The sequence below is a fragment of the Pleurodeles waltl genome, chromosome 6 (genome assembly GCF_031143425.1).
Source record: "Pleurodeles waltl isolate 20211129_DDA chromosome 6, aPleWal1.hap1.20221129, whole genome shotgun sequence".
Classification (NCBI taxonomy): Eukaryota; Metazoa; Chordata; class Amphibia; order Caudata; family Salamandridae; genus Pleurodeles; species Pleurodeles waltl.
Window position 1 is genome coordinate 1,080,252,161 of NC_090445.1, and position 19,515 is coordinate 1,080,271,675.

A 19,515-nucleotide genomic window follows, 5' to 3' on the forward strand; every position below is an offset into this window, starting at 1 on the left:
TGGCAGCACCAGATGTGGGCGTCTGAGCAGAACTTTGTGAACTAGGACTCATTCTTTTACAAAATAAGCACTGGTGCCCAACAGTGTTTTAATAGAGAATGGAAGACTTAAAATTTGTTATCTCTGTAGCCAATTAACCTGCCCAAGGATATATTGGTCAGGTCTTGGCAATATCCATGAGTGGTCAGGCCTGTAGAATTGCAGACACACTAATCACCAGGTTGGAGACAATCAAGCCCTCATTGGGTAGGTTTTACAAAACAGCTCTTCCTGACAATCCTGCTTCTTGCTTTCTTTATCTGTCAACTGTAGAAGCAGGAAACATGGTGGATGATTTTATTTTTGGCAGCTGAGAAATACTGGTTCTAAAAATAAAATAAAAAAATAAAAATAGAATCTAGAGCCAGTGGTCTATTTTTTCTACAGACACAATTTTGCCTCTTTTGCTGTAGGAGGTGTCATAATTATTTCCACTGTTGTTTTTAAGACACAAGGAACTAACGGCAACATCTATCTAGACGTAATTCTGTGATAAAGCATTTCACACATGATTGAGATCATAGTTTATGAAATAGGCAGTGGAATGGGCAATTTCAACATACTTCATGAAAACATATTGGAACACGTTAAAATCAACAGGTGATGTTCTGGAAGGTGGAGAATATGTCAAATTAGGTGCATAACATCGAACACCCACAGATATAGTTGAAGAGGAGGATGTGGTTGTATAGGGCATATAAAACACTGGAGTATGCAACTTCCTCCTAGAATGGTGATGCCAAGAATGATGGCACCCTTGCATGTAAGTTCTAAGAGGTCCAATTCTGCATAGGTGGCATAGGCGTAAGTCTAGGGGAGTAGTCACCAGAGCCACAGGTGCACCTGAAAGTGGTAAAGCTGGCAGTGGATGAACCAAAAGAAATACTGGAGGTGCAATTATGCCCAGCACTGGAGAATCTCTTGTAAATGAATGCTGAGAAGTTGATGGAACTGGGGACAGTGTGTCTGAAAGGCATCACTTCCCTCATTTTTCTGAGAATTCCAAGTCTGATTTGTCTGGGATACTCCTTGACTTAGCTTGCTTTCCCAGAATTGTGAATGATATAATGGAGCATGTCTCAAAGTCAAATGATGCTACAGTGTCGAAAGTCAGCTCCACTATTTTGTTTTTTTCCACTGTTGAATGGCTTCTCAAAAATCAATAGGCAGCTACTGTGCTATACTTTGATATCCTCCTCAACACTGAGCAAAAACATAACCAATCATGTGAAGACCTCTTTTCTGGATCTCAGTCTGGGGGCCTCAGGTTTGCGACATCCCAGATAGAGAGAAGGGGGGTGCACATTGCTTTGCTCCCCACAATTTTCAGAAGCTCATTCTAAGCATAGTCTGTCTGCTTCCTGTGGTTCATTCAGGAGAGCACAGGAGAGAACAGACTGCCTCTTCCTACAACAAAACCTCAGACAATGGGGATACTTGTTTGGCCATTATGAATCTGGCAGGCACTCAATGTAGAGGTCATACAGATCTTTTTCAGCTTTTTTTTGGCACAGGCAAAACAATTTACAAATAGTGAATGCATTCTAACGAGAGGTAAAACTATTTGCTGAAAAAAACAGACACTTTAAAAACGTAGAGTGAAGGTAGATTTCTAAAAGTTACAACGATTTATCACTGGTCCAGGATCCTTTTTAGAGAACCTGACAAAAGAGAACTGGATTAGTCAGTGCAATAATTATCAATGGCGATCTCCTGAAGGAAGAAAATTAATAAGGTGAGAGGACACACCACAGACATGGACAAACAATGAGCAGGACATCTTTCCTGAAATAGATACAGTCAGCTGGAATCCTTCAGAGGTAGTCATGAAGTCAGAAAGACATGCATGAGAGGTAACCATAATCCACAACGGTATGAGGGCACACAGCGTGAGAGGTCTAATGACATTCATTCAAAGGTAATGTATATTTATGAAGCATGGCCATAGGGAACACCTGTTCATAAACATTCAACTACATTCTGATGATTTGTAGAGTCAGAGAGAACCGTTTGATACTGAATGGCCCAAAGATAGAGTCCAAGTATAATGCATCAGAGGAAATTGTAAAATGAATTCCATGGTCAAAGGTAACAACGCGATCAGACCAGTGATTATGATATAATGTCAGTTAGAGCGGGGTATGGAAAACACATCGTCCAATAGGGACGTCTGAGGATGCAGTTACAGGGTAAGGTTTAATAATGAAACAGACAAGTGGGCTTGGATGGGAACATAACCAATGAGGGTATTAATGGGAACGCTAGGACAGAGGCCTGATGGGGGCATGCAGTCAATAGAAGAGGTCTGATGAGGATCAACAGAGAGGCCTAATAAGGATGAGAAGTATTGGGAAAGGTCTGGAGAGATCACACATTCAGATGGAGGTGTTTACAAACATTGACCTCCTTGGAACTTAACAAGCAGCTCGGGCATGTACTTGTGAGAAAGACCAGGGAACATTAATTGAAGAATCAGATACTGACGTGTTAAGGACATAAAGCACAGTGTGAATGATGTATGGGATGAGGTGGATGTTGCTCTCTCTTCCGCCGCCACCAGTGTCCGCACTAAACGACTGTTCCATTGCGAAACGCAAGAAGAGCAGCTTCATGTCATGCACGTTGAGCTGGTACGTGGGTTCCCGCTGTCCTGTGCACTCCTGAAGGTAGGTGTTGTGCCTGGCAGAGAAATAAATCAGACATTTAATGGCAATAATTATCAGCTATTTGCTCCCTACATACCCTTTGTTATAACAATGCTTTAAAAGGTATTTGACAATCATGATTGTTACTGTGAGGCCGCCAATGGGCACCTACCACCAGGGGACTACGTCTAACCATTCAGCTTACTTGACACACCACCTCAGCCGAGTACATGATATACTAGATTGATAATTAGTTACATGTGTGCCAATCCAATGAGAAATTAGGAGCTAATCCAAAACTGTTACAGTATGACCACTAGATTAAGAGAAAAGAACCATAGGCTGGAACCAAATAAGGCCAATAACAGAAGAATTTACAATCATTTCCCTACTCAATGCATACTTTGTATTTGGTGTGGTATCTTTGGTTAAGTATTTCTTTTGAAATCAAAAGTATAGTACCACTGAATGAGTATTTGCTATGCTGCCAAAAACATAAATACACATTAAGCCTCCTCTGTTGTGACCAACAAAGCCCTCAATGAGCTTAGGGACATCGATAAAATTCTAAATACAAGGAAAAGGACAAAATAAACATTTAATGTTACTAAGGAAACCATACTCTACCAAGAACTCATGAATTTGTAGGAAACAAAATAAATAAAAAATAAAATACCTCAGATACCAATAACAGAAAATGCAGACCAGAAGATGGCCTGGCTGTTTCAAATGGGGCACAACATCCTCCTCCTACTTGTGTACAGGGAGTAAAGCATCTACCAGACTTCTTACTCACCTTGCCAAACAAGTGGCAAAAGCAGATTCTGGAACATGAGGCCCCCAGACCGGCAGGAGCCCATTGCATTTGGTGTTAGCATTCTGCAAGGCTGCACTATCCCATTCTTCCCGGCCGCGTGCGAGTCTGTGAGGACCAAACATGAACATATTGAAATCAGGTTCACCATGGGCAACGTCTGCATAGCAATGATATAGTAACTACATTCTAGATCTGAAGACCCTTCTCAGGACGATGTGGTTGAAAAAAACATGGAATATTTTTATTGAATATTCAACTTTATACTATACCACTTCTCCAGAAGACCTTTAAATCATCAAAGAGCATAGTACATTATCATTTATTTTAACACTTTCCCTTGGGGAGGGAATGGCAACCAGCAGAGGTTCTACTCCTTGAGCTTGTTGGCTTCTATATTAAGATGGAGAACAAACCTATTCCTGAGATGCAGTGTTTAACAACGTACTGGCTGAGGGAGCCAATGCTTATAGTCACATTATGGACAAGGCGTTATGCCTTTAGGGGTCTGCTACTTAAAACTGAAATGCTCAAATTAACTTGAAGGGGCATGTTCTTTCTGTTGCTGGCCAGTTTTCTTTGAATTTCCAGCCCTGGTGGAAACCCAAATACCAGATTGGCCTGGTTCAGGCAGGGATGTGCAGTTGAGTGCCTCCAGGGCTCTAATTGCTGTGGGTAATACCACAACACAGGAAACTGAGGAAAGCTGGGGTGCACGGATGCAGGGATACAGTTTGGATACACAAAGTGATCTGGCTAGCTACCCCTACCACAACTAGTTTTAAGGGGGGTGGGGGGCATGTAATGTGCAAGGCCAGGCTCCATTGTCTGGGATTGACACTGGCAGCCATACACCATTGAAACTACCATCTTCTGCAGCATACACACATGGGCTGCAGCACTCATTTGACAGATAAATACATGCAAATGAACAAACAACCAGCTAAAAAACACAAACCAACCAACAGGGACCAAAACCAATCAACCCACCTACCCACAATTATATTATTTTAAAATTGCTATTTATTTTGGCCCTTTCCAAGGCCTAAAGCACTCTTCTGTTTTTTATTTAATGCTTCATGCCAGAGTCGAGAATGTGAAGCGCTCCCATTTCCACTGGGTTCATCTCTGCCCTTACAAGTGCATGCTCAAGTGTGGCTAGAAGGGTATGACATACTGATAAGGCGTGTGAGGTTTGAGAACATGGTGGGCGCACAGTGCATTGAGTGTCATTATGGGTGTAGCACACTAAGAAAAGATGCAGAAGTTCATGCAGGTAATTACCATCTTTAGGACCAGCAGTATCCTAAGTAAACCTGCAGATAATGTGTTAGAGGGTATCTTTGTGTTATATGGAGCTTACCCAACAGCGCCAGAATTAAATTATAGAATGGTATGGGACTTCAGAGGAGCTGTATAGTATGGAGTCTACCCATGGTAAAGTGGCAGGTAGGGGGTACTGCCAAGGAAAGTGGAGCGTGAAGAAGCAGAGATTCTGGCCCAGTCACAGCCAGCCCAAACAGGCTACCTCTACAGAAAGGTCCTTGAATTATTTCGCTCATCACCCGAAGGCCCACTGGATACCCAAGGAAGAGGATTCAAAAGGGTCAGGAGTTAGTAACAGCTGGCACCCCGTCCTACCTTGGTGCCACCAAAGAGAGAAAAACAAAAGGACCAGCGAGGTTAGAGGGAGAAGAAGGGGTGGGGGTGGGGGGTGCGGGAGGGGAAGGCATGGTCCTGGTCTCAAAGGTGGGAATGTAATCCCAGGATCAGAGGGTACATCTGGCAGCAGAAAACCCATCCAGCATAGTCTGTCATACTGTGCTCTTATTAAAGTTAATAATTTATATTGGGATTTCAAGTTATATGAAAACTGAAAGCCCATCCAGGACAGGATGCAACATGCTATTCATGTGAAAACTCTTAGCCCAGCTAGACCAAATTGTTCCAAAAGATTATAAAAGATTCTTTTAAAACCCCAAAGAGTGGCTGCTCTCAGGCTGGAAGGCATCTATATTTCTGCTGCAGCCAAGTGATCCACAATTGATAAATAAAAGAGCGGGGTGCGTATAACATTAGGGCAAAAAATCACTTGCTGCTGTGTTTTATTATGCAGATTTGTAGAGTGCACTGTCACCTGGGAGGGTATCCTGGTGCTGAGCAAGTTTAGCCACATTTAGGGCTTAGTGGAACTTCTCAAAAAGCCAGGTCTTTAGATTATTGTGGAATTCAAGAGGTGTGGAGTATGCTTCCTCTGTGTAGTGGCAGGTTGTTCCACACTTTAGAATCGATGTAGGAAAAGGCTTAACCACTGGATATTTTTTTTTTGTATCAGTGGGATTTTTGCAAGGAGGAGTCTGGACGAGCGAAGGTGTTTGGAAGATTTGTGAAAGAAGATTTCATTGTTGAGTATGCTGGGCTAGTAGTATGTAGTGCCCTGAAAATGTGGATGAGGAGTGTGAATTGGGCTTGTGCCACTGGAGCTCCTTCAGTTGTGGTGTTATGCGAATGCAGCCTGGGAGGTTGAGTGATTCCGGATGCCGAGTCCTGAATAGTCTGTGACTTCAGATTAGTTTTTTTGTGATCCCTGTATAGAGGGTGAACCCACAGATCAGCTTGCTTGTGACCAGGGCGTGCGTGAAGGTTGTCGGGGTGCAGACTCAGCACTATTTGAAAATCTTCCTCAGCATCTTCATGATATGGAAGCATGAGGTTATGACGGCCCTGACTTGGACAGTCATGTTGAGTTTGCAGTCAATGAAGATCCTGATGTTCTTGGCGTGGGTGGTGGGGATGGGTATCGGTCCTAGCTCTGGTGGCCACTAGGGTGAGTCCCATGATGATGTACTCTTCCAAAATATCACAATTTTGGTCTGGTGTCTGTTCAGCTTTAGAAGTTTGGTCTTTATCCAGTGGGAAATTTGAGTCATGCAAACACTGAACTTGATCCAGGTACTGGATGTCTTGACCGTGAGGAAGAAAATGTGTTGCATGTCTTCGACGTAGGAGAAAATGTTGATGGTGTGAGAGAACATTATGCTGGCTGTCGGGATCAGTATGCATTGAAGAGTCAGGCTCAGAGAGGATCCTTGCAGAACTGTGCAGATGAAGTCGTGGGGCATCCGACATGTAGGGTGCCAGGCAGACTGACTGGGTCCTTCCAATCCGGAAGTAGCACATCCATTGTGGTGCGTGTAGATATGGCTGGGGTGGGAGACTGTCAAATGATGCAATTCATGACTTAAATAGTCCTTTCTTTGTTTCTACTCTGGATGTGCACTAGGAAAGCTGATCCCTTGCAGATAGGGTGTTACTAAACAGTTACTTGGACTATACTTTGTGAAAGATTGACATTTCAACTGCTTTCTGATCAGACGTGATGTATCTATTTGAGGTACACCAAAGAGTGTGAAGTACAAGTTACTTACCTTTGGTAACGATATATCTGGTAGACACATTCTACTTGCAAAAACCTTACCATAGAATTTTCCACCAGGCATCAAACTGGATCCGGAGATTTTTGTTTGAGCAATACCCCAGTGCGTTGTTAGGTGGCGTCGGTCGACTCCACGGGCGTTGCTAGCATCGTAGTTGCTGTGATGACGTCGGGAGTGGTACATTGACGTCACCTCAGTGCAGTGAGGTCAGTTTCTTTCCACGACTTTCCACGTCAAAGCGCAGAGCCGCAAAGAACACAAATTGGTGCGCCAGACGTAAGGCCGTGAATGGGGAAACACTGTACTTAGAAAACCGTTCGCAAGCGGAGAGGATGGGTGTGTCGGTAAAGAATCTGCAACAAAAAAATGTTTCTACCAGATACATTGTTACCGAAGGTAAGTAACTTGTACATCTGATAGAGACTTCTAGTTGCAGATTCCTTACCTTAGAATAGATATCCAAGCAATGCCATACTCGGAGGTCGGCTGCGAAACAAGATCATACGAGAAAGTCCTGCAAAACTAAAAAAACTAAGTAGCCGTCCCTACAGAACTGACTTGTCCAGGCAGTAATGTTTAGTAAACGTGTGCAAGGATGCCCACTTTGCTACCTGGCAGATATCCAGGACAACAAATATGCGTGCAAACGCTGTGGAAGCAGCAGTTGCTCTGGTGGAATGATTGTGCAAGCCCTTACAGGGTTGCTTCTTTGCCAAAGCGTAGCACAACTTGATGCAAAGAAGGATCCATCGCGAGATGGTACGTTTTTGCACCGCCTTCCCTTTCTTTGCAGCCACGTATCCAACATTCAGTAGATCGTCCACCCGGAAATCTTTATTACGAATGAGATAGAACGCCAACGCTCTTTTTGGATCCAGGCGATGAAGTCTCTCCTCCCCATGAGAAGGATGTGGAGGTGCATAAAAAGGAGGCAAAGTGATGGACTGGCCTACATGAAAAGGTGTAACGACTTTGGGAAGGAATGAAGCTTTAGTGCTTAACACCACTTTGTCAGGGTGCACAGACAAAAATGGGGACTTAGAAGATACAGCCTGAAGCTCGCTCACTCTGCGAGCAGAAGTGATGGCAACAAGAAAAACAGTTTTGAAAGTAAGGAGCTGTAAGGGACAATTGTGCATAGGCTCAAAGGGAGCACACGTTAAGTAAGTAAGGACAAGACTGAGGTCCCACTGAGGTATGAAAAACGGAGTGGGAGGAAACAAATGGGTGAGACCCTTAAGAACTCTACTAACAGGAGACTTAGAGTGAAGGCTGATCAGGCAACCTAAAAAAGGCGGAGACAGCTGATAAATAGCCTTTAAGGGTGCCCAAACCAGAGCCCTGCTGGGCCAAAGAAAGAAGGAACAAAAGAACCTCAGAAAGAGGTGAGGAATGGGGATCAACAGATTTGTTCATACACCATGCCACAAATTTATGCCAACAACAGATGCATACCGTTTTGGTGGAGGGATGCCTTGCTGCCAAGATTACATCACAGACTTCGGATGGAAGGTCAAAAGCCATCAACTGCCACCACTCAATCTCCACTCATGAAGGCAGAGATTGGACAGGTTCAGGTGGAGAACCGTCCCCTGTTGCTGTGGCAGAAAATTCTCCTGAAGGGGCAGTCTGAGGGGAGGATCGGTGGCCATGCTCAGTAACTCTGGATAACATACTCTCCGTGCCCAGTCTGGAGACACCAAGATTACTTGGGCCCGGGCATTCTTGATCTTCTTGAGAACTCTGGACAGAAGTGGTATAGGGGGAAAGGCAGCCGGAGGTCCACTCGAGGTGAAAATTGTCACAGAGCGAGTGCAGCCTTGGAAACTCCAACATGCAAAACAGCTGACTTTTGCGCGTTCTCTGTGGAGGCAAAAAGATCTAAACGGCTCTCCCCATTGCCGAAAGAGACCTTGCACCACCTCCGGATGGAGATGCCATTCATGATCGGCTATACATCAACGGCTGAGTTTGTCTGCTCTGGAGTTAAGAGATCCCACCAGATATTGAACCACCAGGGTGCCGCCTGACAAAGGGTCAAGGACCCTACTCTGCCCTGTTTGTTGAAGTACCACATGGCAGCAGTGTTGTCCATGAACACTTGCACCACTTTCCCCTTTTAGAGAGGGAAGAAATGCTTTCAATGCAAGCCTGATCACCCAGCACTCCAAAAGACTAATCTAGAGTCCAGACTCCGCCAGAGACCAGAGGCCTCTGATCTCCACTTCTCCCATGTGTCCGTCACTATGGATAGATCTGGTTGAGGAAGGGAGAGGGATCTGCCATTGAACCAATGTCGATTCGAAAGCCACCACTGCAGATCGTTCGCAGTCTCCTCCGGAGAGAATTCCCTGATGCTGCGCCCACTGAAGCTTCAAGTCCCGCACAGAGCCTGCATATGCCATCTGGCATGTATCAGCAGCAGGATGCAGGAGGCCATGAGGCCTAGCAGCCTCAGAGTCATTCTCACTGAAAGCCGAGGCTGAAAGATCGGAATCATAGCCTGAATATCCTGGACTCGCTTTTCGGGAGGAAACGCCTGAAACTGCACTGGGTCCAGAACAGCTCTGATGAAAGGGAACATCTGAGAGGGAGTCAGGTGTGAATCTGGCACGTTTATAGTGAAAAACAACAAGTGATGGACGGAATGCTGAACATTGTCAAACATTCACCCCCAGTACAGTGATCTGGGCCTAAATCCATCGTTTTTTTGCTGCCCATGCCATTCCAGTTTGGACCCAGCCATATGCAAATCAGTCTTGACCCTGTTCCCCATGGGAACAGTCCAGCCCGAACTGCTAGGCCAGGTCCTCCCTGGACTGGAAACAAGCATCCTGGGACCGGTTTCGGGGTTTCACCCCTCATCAGCCAGGCTAGCTTGAATCCAGTGGCATGGGAAGCACGGGACCCACGTCTGGGCATACCCTTCCCACTTAGGGCGACAAAGCAAAAAACAACAAGTGATGGACGGAATGCTGAACATTGTCAAACATTCACCCCCAGTACAGTGATCTGGGCCTAAATCCATCGTTTTTTTGCTGCCCATGCCATTCCAGTTTGGACCCAGCCATATGCAAATCAGTCTTGACCCTGTTCCCCATGGGAACAGTCCAGCCCGAACTGCTAGGCCAGGTCCTCCCTGGACTGGAAACAAGCATCCTGGGACCGGTTTCGGGGTTTCACCCCTCATCAGCCAGGCTAGCTTGAATCCAGTGGCATGGGAAGCACGGGACCCACGTCTGGGCATACCCTTCCCACTTAGGGCGACAAAGCAAAAAACAACAAGTGATGGACGGAATGCTGAACATTGTCAAACATTCACCCCCAGTACAGTGATCTGGGCCTAAATCCATCATTTTTTTGCTGCCCATGCCATTCCAGTTTGGACCCAGCCATATGCAAATCAGTCTTGACCCTGTTCCCCATGGGAACAGTCCAGCCCGAACTGCTAGGCCAGGTCCTCCCTGGACTGGAAACAAGCATCCTGGGACCGGTTTCGGGGTTTCACCCCTCATCAGCCAGGCTAGCTTGAATCCAGTGGCATGGGAAGCACGGGACCCACGTCTGGGCATACCCTTCCCACTTAGGGCGACAAAGCAAAAAACAACAAGTGATGGACGGAATGCTGAACATTGTCAAACATTCACCCCCAGTACAGTGATCTGGGCCTAAATCCATCGTTTTTTTGCTGCCCATGCCATTCCAGTTTGGACCCAGCCATATGCAAATCAGTCTTGACCCTGTTCCCCATGGGAACAGTCCAGCCCGAACTGCTAGGCCAGGTCCTCCCTGGCTGGAAACAAGCATCCTGGGACCGGTTTCGGGGTTTCACCCCTCATCAGCCAGGCTAGCTTGAATCCAGTGGCATGGGAAGCACGTTTATAGTGAACCCCAGGAGGCTCGCCGTAGTCTGAAGGTGGGAGATGACTTTCTGGGGTGAGTCTGCCTTCAACAGCCAACATCGAGGTAGGGAAAGACTCAAACCACCAACCTGCGCAGATGAGCTGCAACCACCGCCATCACTTTCGTGAACACCCGAGGGGCACTGGTAAGGTCGAAGGGGAGCACAGTAAATTGAAAGTGCTTGTGACCTACCACGAATCGTAGGCAACGTCTGTGGGCAGGCAGGATGGGAATATGGAATTACGCTTCCTGCAAGCTACCATCCAGTCTGCTGGGTCCAAGGCAGACAGGACCCGAGCCAGGGTGAGCATTTTGAATTTCTTCTCCTTGAGGAAGAAATTGAGGGCCCGAAGCTCTAGGATAGGACGTAAACCCTCGTCTTTTCTGGGCACCAGAAAATAGTGTGAATAACAACCACAACCTACTTCTGGTGCAGGGACACACTCTATGGCTCCCTTGGCCAAGAGAGCCATAACTTCCTGGCAGAGAAGTGCCAAATGATCCTCTGGTATATGGCTGAATGATGGAGGCACGGCTGGTGGGGCAGTCTCAAAGGGGAGGGAGAAGCCCCTCCAAACAATCTGAAAAGTTCCCAGTGGGGCAGGTGATGGCGAATCCTGCTGCCAACTGGACCGGAGTGAGGGGACAGAGTATTAGGGTTTGGAGGCTGCAGCAGAGGTGGACTGGGCAGACCTCAGGTTCCCTGTCCCATTATCATGTGGGATTCTGCATCCCGCGGCCACGCATGGGCTGAACAGCATGGGTGGAATGGTGCTGAGAAAGAGACGCGACAGGGAGCCACCTTCTGTGGCCACGAAAGGGGCAAAAGGTGGACTGTTGGGGGCGAGTGGCAGTCAAAAGTCAGAGGGACCGAGCCGTAGCCCGGAGTCGTTGAACCTCTCAAGCTACAAGTCCGAATCGTCTCCAAAGAGACAGACGCCATCAAAGGGCATGTCCATAAGGGTCTGTTGGACATCCCCTGAGAAACCAGATGTTCGTAACCAGGCGTGGCGCTTCAAGGCCACGGTCGTTGCAACTGATCTACCCAGAGAGTCGGTCGTGTCCAGCCCACATCAGATAGTGAACTTTGCTGCATCTCTCCCATTGGTAACAGCTTGGGAGATGATAGCACGGGCCTCCTCCGCTATCTGCGGCAAGACCTGCACGACCGTATCCCACTAGGAGTGAGTATAACGGCTCAAAAGGCTTGCGGTGTTCACTGATCGCAGCGCTAGACTGGAGGAAGAAAATGTCTTCTTCCCAAATCAGTTCAGTCTTTTTGATTCCCTATCCGGAGGTGCGGAAGGGAATGCACTAGAGGATGAAGATGCCTGGATAACATGGCTCTCAGGCGTGGGGTGTTGGGACAGTAATTTAGGGTCGTTGGGAGCAGGCCGATGGCGGTGTGCGATTGTCCTGGTTACAGGAACCCTTGTGTTGGGTCTGGACCAATTACCCACAAGGACATTGGTGAGGGCTTCATTAAATGGAAGAAGAGGCTCAGAGGTGTAAGCCACTGGTTGAGGCACCTCCATCAGGAGATGAAACCTGACCTGAACAATAGGAAGCTCAAGGCCGAGGACCTCAGCCTCCCTACTGACCACCATGAAATAAGTAGTTATCTCTGCCATAGCCACGGTAGGAGGAGACAGCATGCCAGCTGGAGAGGAATCCAAACCACTGGCCTCACCAAACTCCTGTGGCCAGACAATGTTAGGATCATTCTGGTATTCATAAGGGTCCAGGGACCCCTCTGTATTCAAACCCCTAACAATAAGGGTCAGAATCTAACCTGGGGTGAATAGGCCCCATCGAAGGAGGCAGTGTAGGGTCGACGCCGTTCTGACTCAGTCATCGAGGATCAGGATTGGGTCGACATCGATAGTGGGCACCACAGCGTTGGGAACGTTGACAGTCAAACCGGCGCTGGGGAAGGTCTCAATGGTACGACTGGCGTCAGTGCGGATACGGAGGGGACTTTGGTGGCCAGAACCACTGACGTCGAACCTGAAGGCCCTCTAACTGAACCCCTTGGGCCCAAAGGCGCCATAGCTTGGTCGGACGGACCAAAAATGAGGCGCATGGCCTCATAAAATTCCTTTAATTGGTCAGGGGTCACTCTGGCTCTTGGAAACTCGGGGAGGCGCAGAGCGGACCCAAAAGCACGCTCTGAGGATGGAGGCCTAGAGCTTTGACACTCCTCCCCCGCATTGCATCAGCAGAGCGATGGTGTGAAGTCGAAGGATGACAAGATTTCTTCAACTACTTAATCTTATCTTGAGACGAAGACTTGGAGGAAGATGAGTGGTGGTGGCACCGCAAATGGTCTTGAGACAGTCCTTTCGAGCGAGACCGGGACTGATGCGGAATCAAGCTTCGGGCTGGTGGTCACGCTCCAGGCACCACAAACAGACCTGATGCGGATCTGTCACCGACATCATGCAGTGACAGTCCTTGCTAAGTTTGAAGCCGGTCTTTGGGGACATCTCGATGCACCAAAACTTCACCAAAAATCCAACAAAACGGTCGAAGCAGTAAAAAAATGCCTAGGGTAGCTTTCTCCGGCTCAGTGCGTGGCGCAAAAAGAAAAGAACTGACGTCACTGCACTGAGGCTACATCTATGTACCACTCCTGACATCATCACTACGACGCCAACAACATCGACTGATGCCACATAACGACCCGCAAGGGTATTGCTCGAAGAAAATTCTCCGGATGCAGTCTGACGCCTGGGGGAAATTCTAAGGTAAGGAATCTGCAACTAGACGTCTGTATCAGATATACTTCTTAGGAATCACACTTGAGAGATTTGTGGTAATAGCACAGCCAATATAATGAAGTTGGGAAAAACGAATTGTGTGATACAAAACTACATGGTCCATAATCAGAAGCAAAAATCAGTTGTTTTGCTTTTGGTTTGGAGGATTCAATTTCCCTGGTGTAAAAATATTCCTGCCAGTCTGGTGCTGGAGTAAGATTTACCTATGGCATCACAATCCGCAAAATATATGCATTGAGTAAATACATTACTCATGAGGATATTTTGTATAGTGTTCTTTTACTACAGGGCAATCTGTCTTTTCCATCTGAGCCCAAGACATATTCCCAATTTACAAGGAAGCTCTTAAGTGTGATTAAGCCCATGCATTCAGGACAGGAACTAGTGACCTCAAGTGTCGGGTAGATGCTGAAGGAACTGCTTATTAACCCCACAAAATATCAATATTTTTGATGTTATGGATGTTATGTTTCTGAATGTACAGACTGATTTATGATAAAATGTCTTGGTTGACTTTCAAACAGACAAGCTTGGAACAAGCACTTCCTTTGGATATTAGAAAAAATTAACTTGGTTGGGTGAGCTATAAAAGCATTTCTGTGAATAGCGGGGATGCCTGAAAGTCCATAGGTGGCAAAATAAGGATCAGTGTGTGTACAGTTATTCTGCTTGCCTTTAAAGAGAAGAAAGAATCAGGGAATAATAAAGCAATATGAGAATTTACATTAAAACTCAATGTTTGAAAGGTTTTCCTAGAGCTGGGATAAGTGAGTAGAAACATGGCATGGTACAGCCTGGGAATGCATCCTTCGAGACTGCAGGAAGGACCATTCATAGCTAGTCAGTAGAACTCAGAATAACGTTCTCGATAAGAATATGTTTCGTACCATGGGTAAACCTCTTTTTTCAGCATATTTCTCCTCATGAACTGTCCCAAGGCTTCAGAATGGACCTGCAAAGGGTTTTCAGCAATTCTCCATCAGCACCAGGTGGTGCTCACGAGACATCAACAATAAATATGAGTGATGTCACCATTAGAATTGACACAGTGGGTCCATATAATGCTCCAACTAGTATGACAGTTCCACCTATTTTTTCGTGCTCAAGAGAAACCAGAAGACAAAAATAGCGGCAAGAATGAAAAAGAATGAAAAGTATATTTGCTTAAAAGAACAAAACCAAAAAATTAAAAAGCCCTCAGCAAGAAAGAAGGTGGGAAAACTATGAGGATTCTGCAGGAAGATATGAAAAATGACCTTAACTGAAGGGAAATAGCATATTCTAATTTATGCTACCTACTATAGGCAGATCTCTCATGAAGGACTGTTCATGAATTACCAAGGCCAATTAAGTTCATTATGAGCAAGAAAAGCCTTCAGGGCTCCATGTACAGTCAGTAACTCATTTTGTTCCTCTGCATCAAGTCAGTATTGTTTTTTTTAGAAGTCTGAACACAAGACTCAAATGCCGTTTGACAGATATTAAGGACTGATACTCTTCTGAGGAGCACAAAAGTAGCTACCTTTCATCAAGAGGAATGGGCATTAATTTCCTCCACTGGCTCATATCCGAACGAGTAGCATATTTGTAACGTAATGTAACTGGTCTAAAGGTCAGTTGCTTAAGGCTGTTCTATCAACATGGTCTTCTATTTTAGATAGATAAGAAGAAATTGAAAAAAGGTGTGACATCTTCAGAGAACTACATATGTCAGCAACATCCTAGTTTAGAAAGGATAACTTCAACCTAAGAGATGGCAAGCACAAAGAAAAGGTTACTTCCCCTGTAAGCATCTGTTCATAGTGTGAAGTGGTATAAATTCACACTCTTCATACTCCTGCCATCTAATGTTGGTCTAAAAAATATTCAAGATTTTATTTTCTTTTTAAAAGTCTTGAGTCACGAGGTAGATGGTGACTCCTCTCTTAGGTGAGAGTAGTATAGAGTGGTGAGTAAACACAACATGGTGGGCATGGAGATTGCAAAAGGAGCTAGTTAAAGGATCAGAGCCACACATTTCTGGGGAAGAGGGAAGGTGCATGTGAATCACTACATGCTACAATAGCATGTCTTGCTGTCGATCCACATGCTGTGCACAGACTATAGAAAGTAGTACCCCATGCTAGTGGTAGCAAGCATGTGGGCGATGATGTTGTTGAAGTAGGGTTCTTAAAGTTAGGCCAGCAACAGCCTGTTGTCTGCCAAAGCTATCCACAGAATAATGCTTAGTGAAGGTGTGGGGTTGACCAAAAGCAGCATGACACATCAGCGAGGGGAAAATGTCCCAAGAAAGGCACAATTGCTGCCTTCTTACGTATAGAGTGCCCCTAGGTATTACAGAGAGGGCTCTTTTTGTTTGTGACAATAGGCCTGGATGCAATGGACTATATATTCATCTGGTGATGACAACTGGGGATACTGGGTGGCCCTTATGAGGTTTAGCAAATGCTATTAACAACTAGTCTGCTTTGCAAAAGGAATTAACCTTATCAAACAAGTTCATATTTTCAGTAACGCTCTTTTTGGTACAGACGCTAACTGCAGATTTCCCACTTTTTGATTACCCAGGTGTCAGACTGGATATGGAAACTTTGAGCAATGCCTTTATGCACTAGTAGGTGGTGCTGTGTGGCTCTGCATGGATGACTATCTGCCCTGGGAATGATGTGGAGTTGAGACTCTTGTGGGCGGTCAGCTGTTCAGAGGCTGCCCACATCCCCAGACGGCGAGACCCAGAGACAGTCCTTTTTGCACAACCTTGAATTTTTCCTCTCCAACGAAAACCACAAATATCTGATTGCTCCCCTGTTTTCTCTGGTATGACTGAAGTAAAAGTTCTGCGCTTTTTTAGGGACCAAGCAATAGAGCCTCTCCTCCTCACATCCACAGAACCGGCTTGTTAGGAAAGAAGGTGGCGTATGGCAGATTGATGCAGAGAGCCTGCAGCTCACTCACACGTCATGTAGATATTATGGCCACCTCAATCACATTCTTGAGGGTAAGAAGTTGCAAGGAGCTGCTGTGAAGAGGTTCAAAGGGGGTGCATATCAAATATATGAGGGCTACGCTAAGGTCCCACTGTGGCATAGTAAAAGGAGAGGGAGGAAACAAGTGTTGCAGACCTTTCAAAAAACGGATCATAATCAGTGATTTAAATAAAGAGGGCTGGTCCAGCAACTATAAAAGTGTGAGAGGTACCCTTTAACTATGCCCAAATCAAAGGCTTGTCAGGAAAGAGACAAAACAAACAAAGTCTGATAACTTTGCCTGGAGGGGACCAATCTGGTGTGCGCTACACCAAACTACAAATGTATCCCAATGACAGGTGAATACAGTGTTTGCAGAGGGGCGCCTGGTTGCCTAGATTAAATCCACAACCTCCAGAGGAAGGACAAATGTGTTCGGCTGTTTCGTCTCAATCTCTAAGCACCCTACCAGTTGCTGCAACAGCGGGTCGTCCCTGAGTGACTGCCTAACTCGAGAACAGATGGTCCAGCCGAGGAGCTCTGGATACCATAACCTCCGTGCCCAATCTCGGGCCACTAGGATGACCTCAGCCTGGTCGGACCGGATGTTCTTCAGAACTCGGGGCAGAAGAAATGTTGGCAGGAAGACATGCAGAAGTCCAGAGCGCCACTCTAGACGGAAAGCATCCTCTAGTGAGAGGCTACTTGGAAACACCAATGCGCAGGCCTGCTGACATTGTGCATGCTTAGTGTTGGCTAACAGTCTGAGCCAAGGTTCTTCCTATTTGCAGAAGAGACCCTGCACCACATCAGGGTGTAACTGTCCCTTGTGAACAGCTAGACGTTGATGGCTGAGATAGCCCAGCCTGATATTCAATGATCCTAGCAGGTGGTTCGCCACGAGGAAGATTCCTTGGTGCACCAGGCATTTCCAGAGGCGTAGCACCTCCTGGCACAGAGCCTAGTACCCCACTCTACCTTGCTTGTTGCAACACCACGTGGCACCTGTAACAGGACTTCAGATCCCACTGCAGAGCCCATATATGTTAACTGACATGCATCATCAGCAGAATGCAGGAGGCTATGAGTCCCAGGACCCTGAGGGTTGACTGCACTTAAGAACAAGTTACTTACATTTGGTAACGATTTATCTGTTCGAGACATATTCTAGTTGTAGATTCCTTACCTTAGATTTTTCTCCAGGCGTCAGACTGGATCTGGAGATTTTTCTCCGAGCAGTACCTTTGCGTGCCATCAGGCGGTGTTGGTCGACTCCGTGTCCGCTGTACGCGTCGTGGGTGCTGTGATGGCGTCGCCGTCGTACTTAAGTGCCACCCTGGTGCGCTGATGTCAGTTTATTTTCACGACTTTCCACGCCAGTAGCAGAGAGCCATGAAAAAAACTGAAATCGATGTGCCAGAGCTAGGGTCCTGAAAGAGAAATCCCTCTCCCTAGAAATGAGTTCACAAGCGGGGAGGTTGGGTGGGTCGGTATGGAATCTGCAACTAGAACATGTCTCTACTAGATAAATTGTTACCGAAGGTAAGTAACTTGTTCATCTGATAGAGACTTCTAGTTGCAGATTCCTTACCTCAGAATAGATACCCAAGCAATACCATCCTGGACAGTGGGCTGCAAACCAAGATCATACTAGAAAGTCCTGTAGTCCCGAACGACCAAAGTAGCCGTCTCTGCAGACCTGACTGTCCAGACAGTAATGTTTTGTTAAAGTATGCAGGGAGGCCCACAATGCTGCCTGACAGATGTCCAGGACAGGAACTCCACATGCTAACGTTGAGGTAGAAGTTGCTCTGGTTGCATTGAGCACACAAGCCCTTAGGGGGTTGGTTCTTCACCAGAGCGTAGCACATTTTGAGTCAGAGGAGTACCCATCCTCAGATAGTACAGTTCTGCACCGCCTTCCCTTTCTTCACATCAACATATCCAGAGTTGATTGACCACACAGAAATCTTTAGTACGATTGAGACAGAACACCAACGCTCTTTTTGGATCCAGTCAATGGAGTCTCTCCTCTTCGTGAGAGCGATGGGGTGGGGGGTGCATAAAAAGTACTCAAAGTGATGGGTTGGCTTATGTGAAAAGGGGTAACAACCTTAGGAAGGAAGTAGGCCCTTGTTCAAAGCATCACTTTGTCAGGGTGGACAGACAAGAAGGGTGGCTTGGAAGAAAGAGCTTGAAGCTCACTCACTCTGCAAGCAGAGGTGATGGCAATAAGAAAAACAGCCTTAATGATTAAGAGTGGCAAGGGACAATTGTGCACTGGCTCAAAGGGGGGCACACATGAGTTAAGTTAGGACCAAGTTCAAGTCCCATTGGGGAATAATGAACGGGGTCGGAGGAAACAAATGGGTAAGTCCCTTCAGGAACTTTCCGACAATGGGTGATTTGAATAAGGAAGGCAGGTCTGGCAATCTAAGAAAGGCTGAGATGGCCGATAAATAACCTTTAGGAATGCCTCGAGCAGAGCCCTGCTGGGCCAAAGGAACGATGACCAAGAGAACCTCAGAGAGAGGTGCAGAAAGGGGGGTCAACAGACTTGCTGTTACACCATGGCACATATTTATGCCACTTTGGGCAGAAGGTCAAAAGGTGTCAACTGTTTCTGCTCAATCTCCACGCATGTAGGCAAAGAAGGGACAAGTTCGAGTGGAGATCCCTCCCCTGCTGCTACAACAGAAGATTATCCCAAAGGGGCAGTCTGACCAGAGAACCCGTAGCCATGATCAGTAGCTCGGGATACCAGACTTTTCGTGCCCAGTCGGGGGCTGTAGGAAGGTACCCTTTTTTTGGCAAGGTTACCTGCACTTTCTGTCTGCTGTCAGTGTACTCTGACTGTGTTCACTGGGATCCTGCTAACCAGGACCCCAGTGACTGTGCTCTTTCCCTCTGCATGTGGTTGCTTAGGACTAA

General features: G+C 46.4%; 1 protein-coding gene across 17 annotated transcripts in view; it reads right to left on the reverse strand.

Annotated features, from left to right (window-relative positions):
• Positions 1 to 19,515, reverse strand: part of UBR4 (ubiquitin protein ligase E3 component n-recognin 4) — a 1,862,787-nt gene that overhangs the window by 55,603 nt on the left and 1,787,669 nt on the right. For all 17 annotated transcript variants that reach the window (XM_069240131.1, XM_069240143.1, XM_069240141.1 and 14 more), the window contains 2 exons: positions 3,481 to 3,606; positions 2,524 to 2,718 (listed from right to left, as the gene is read on the reverse strand). In XM_069240131.1, coding sequence (XP_069096232.1) covers positions 2,524 to 2,718; positions 3,481 to 3,606 — 321 coding nt within the window. The remainder of the gene's footprint in view (positions 1 to 2,523; positions 2,719 to 3,480; positions 3,607 to 19,515) is intronic.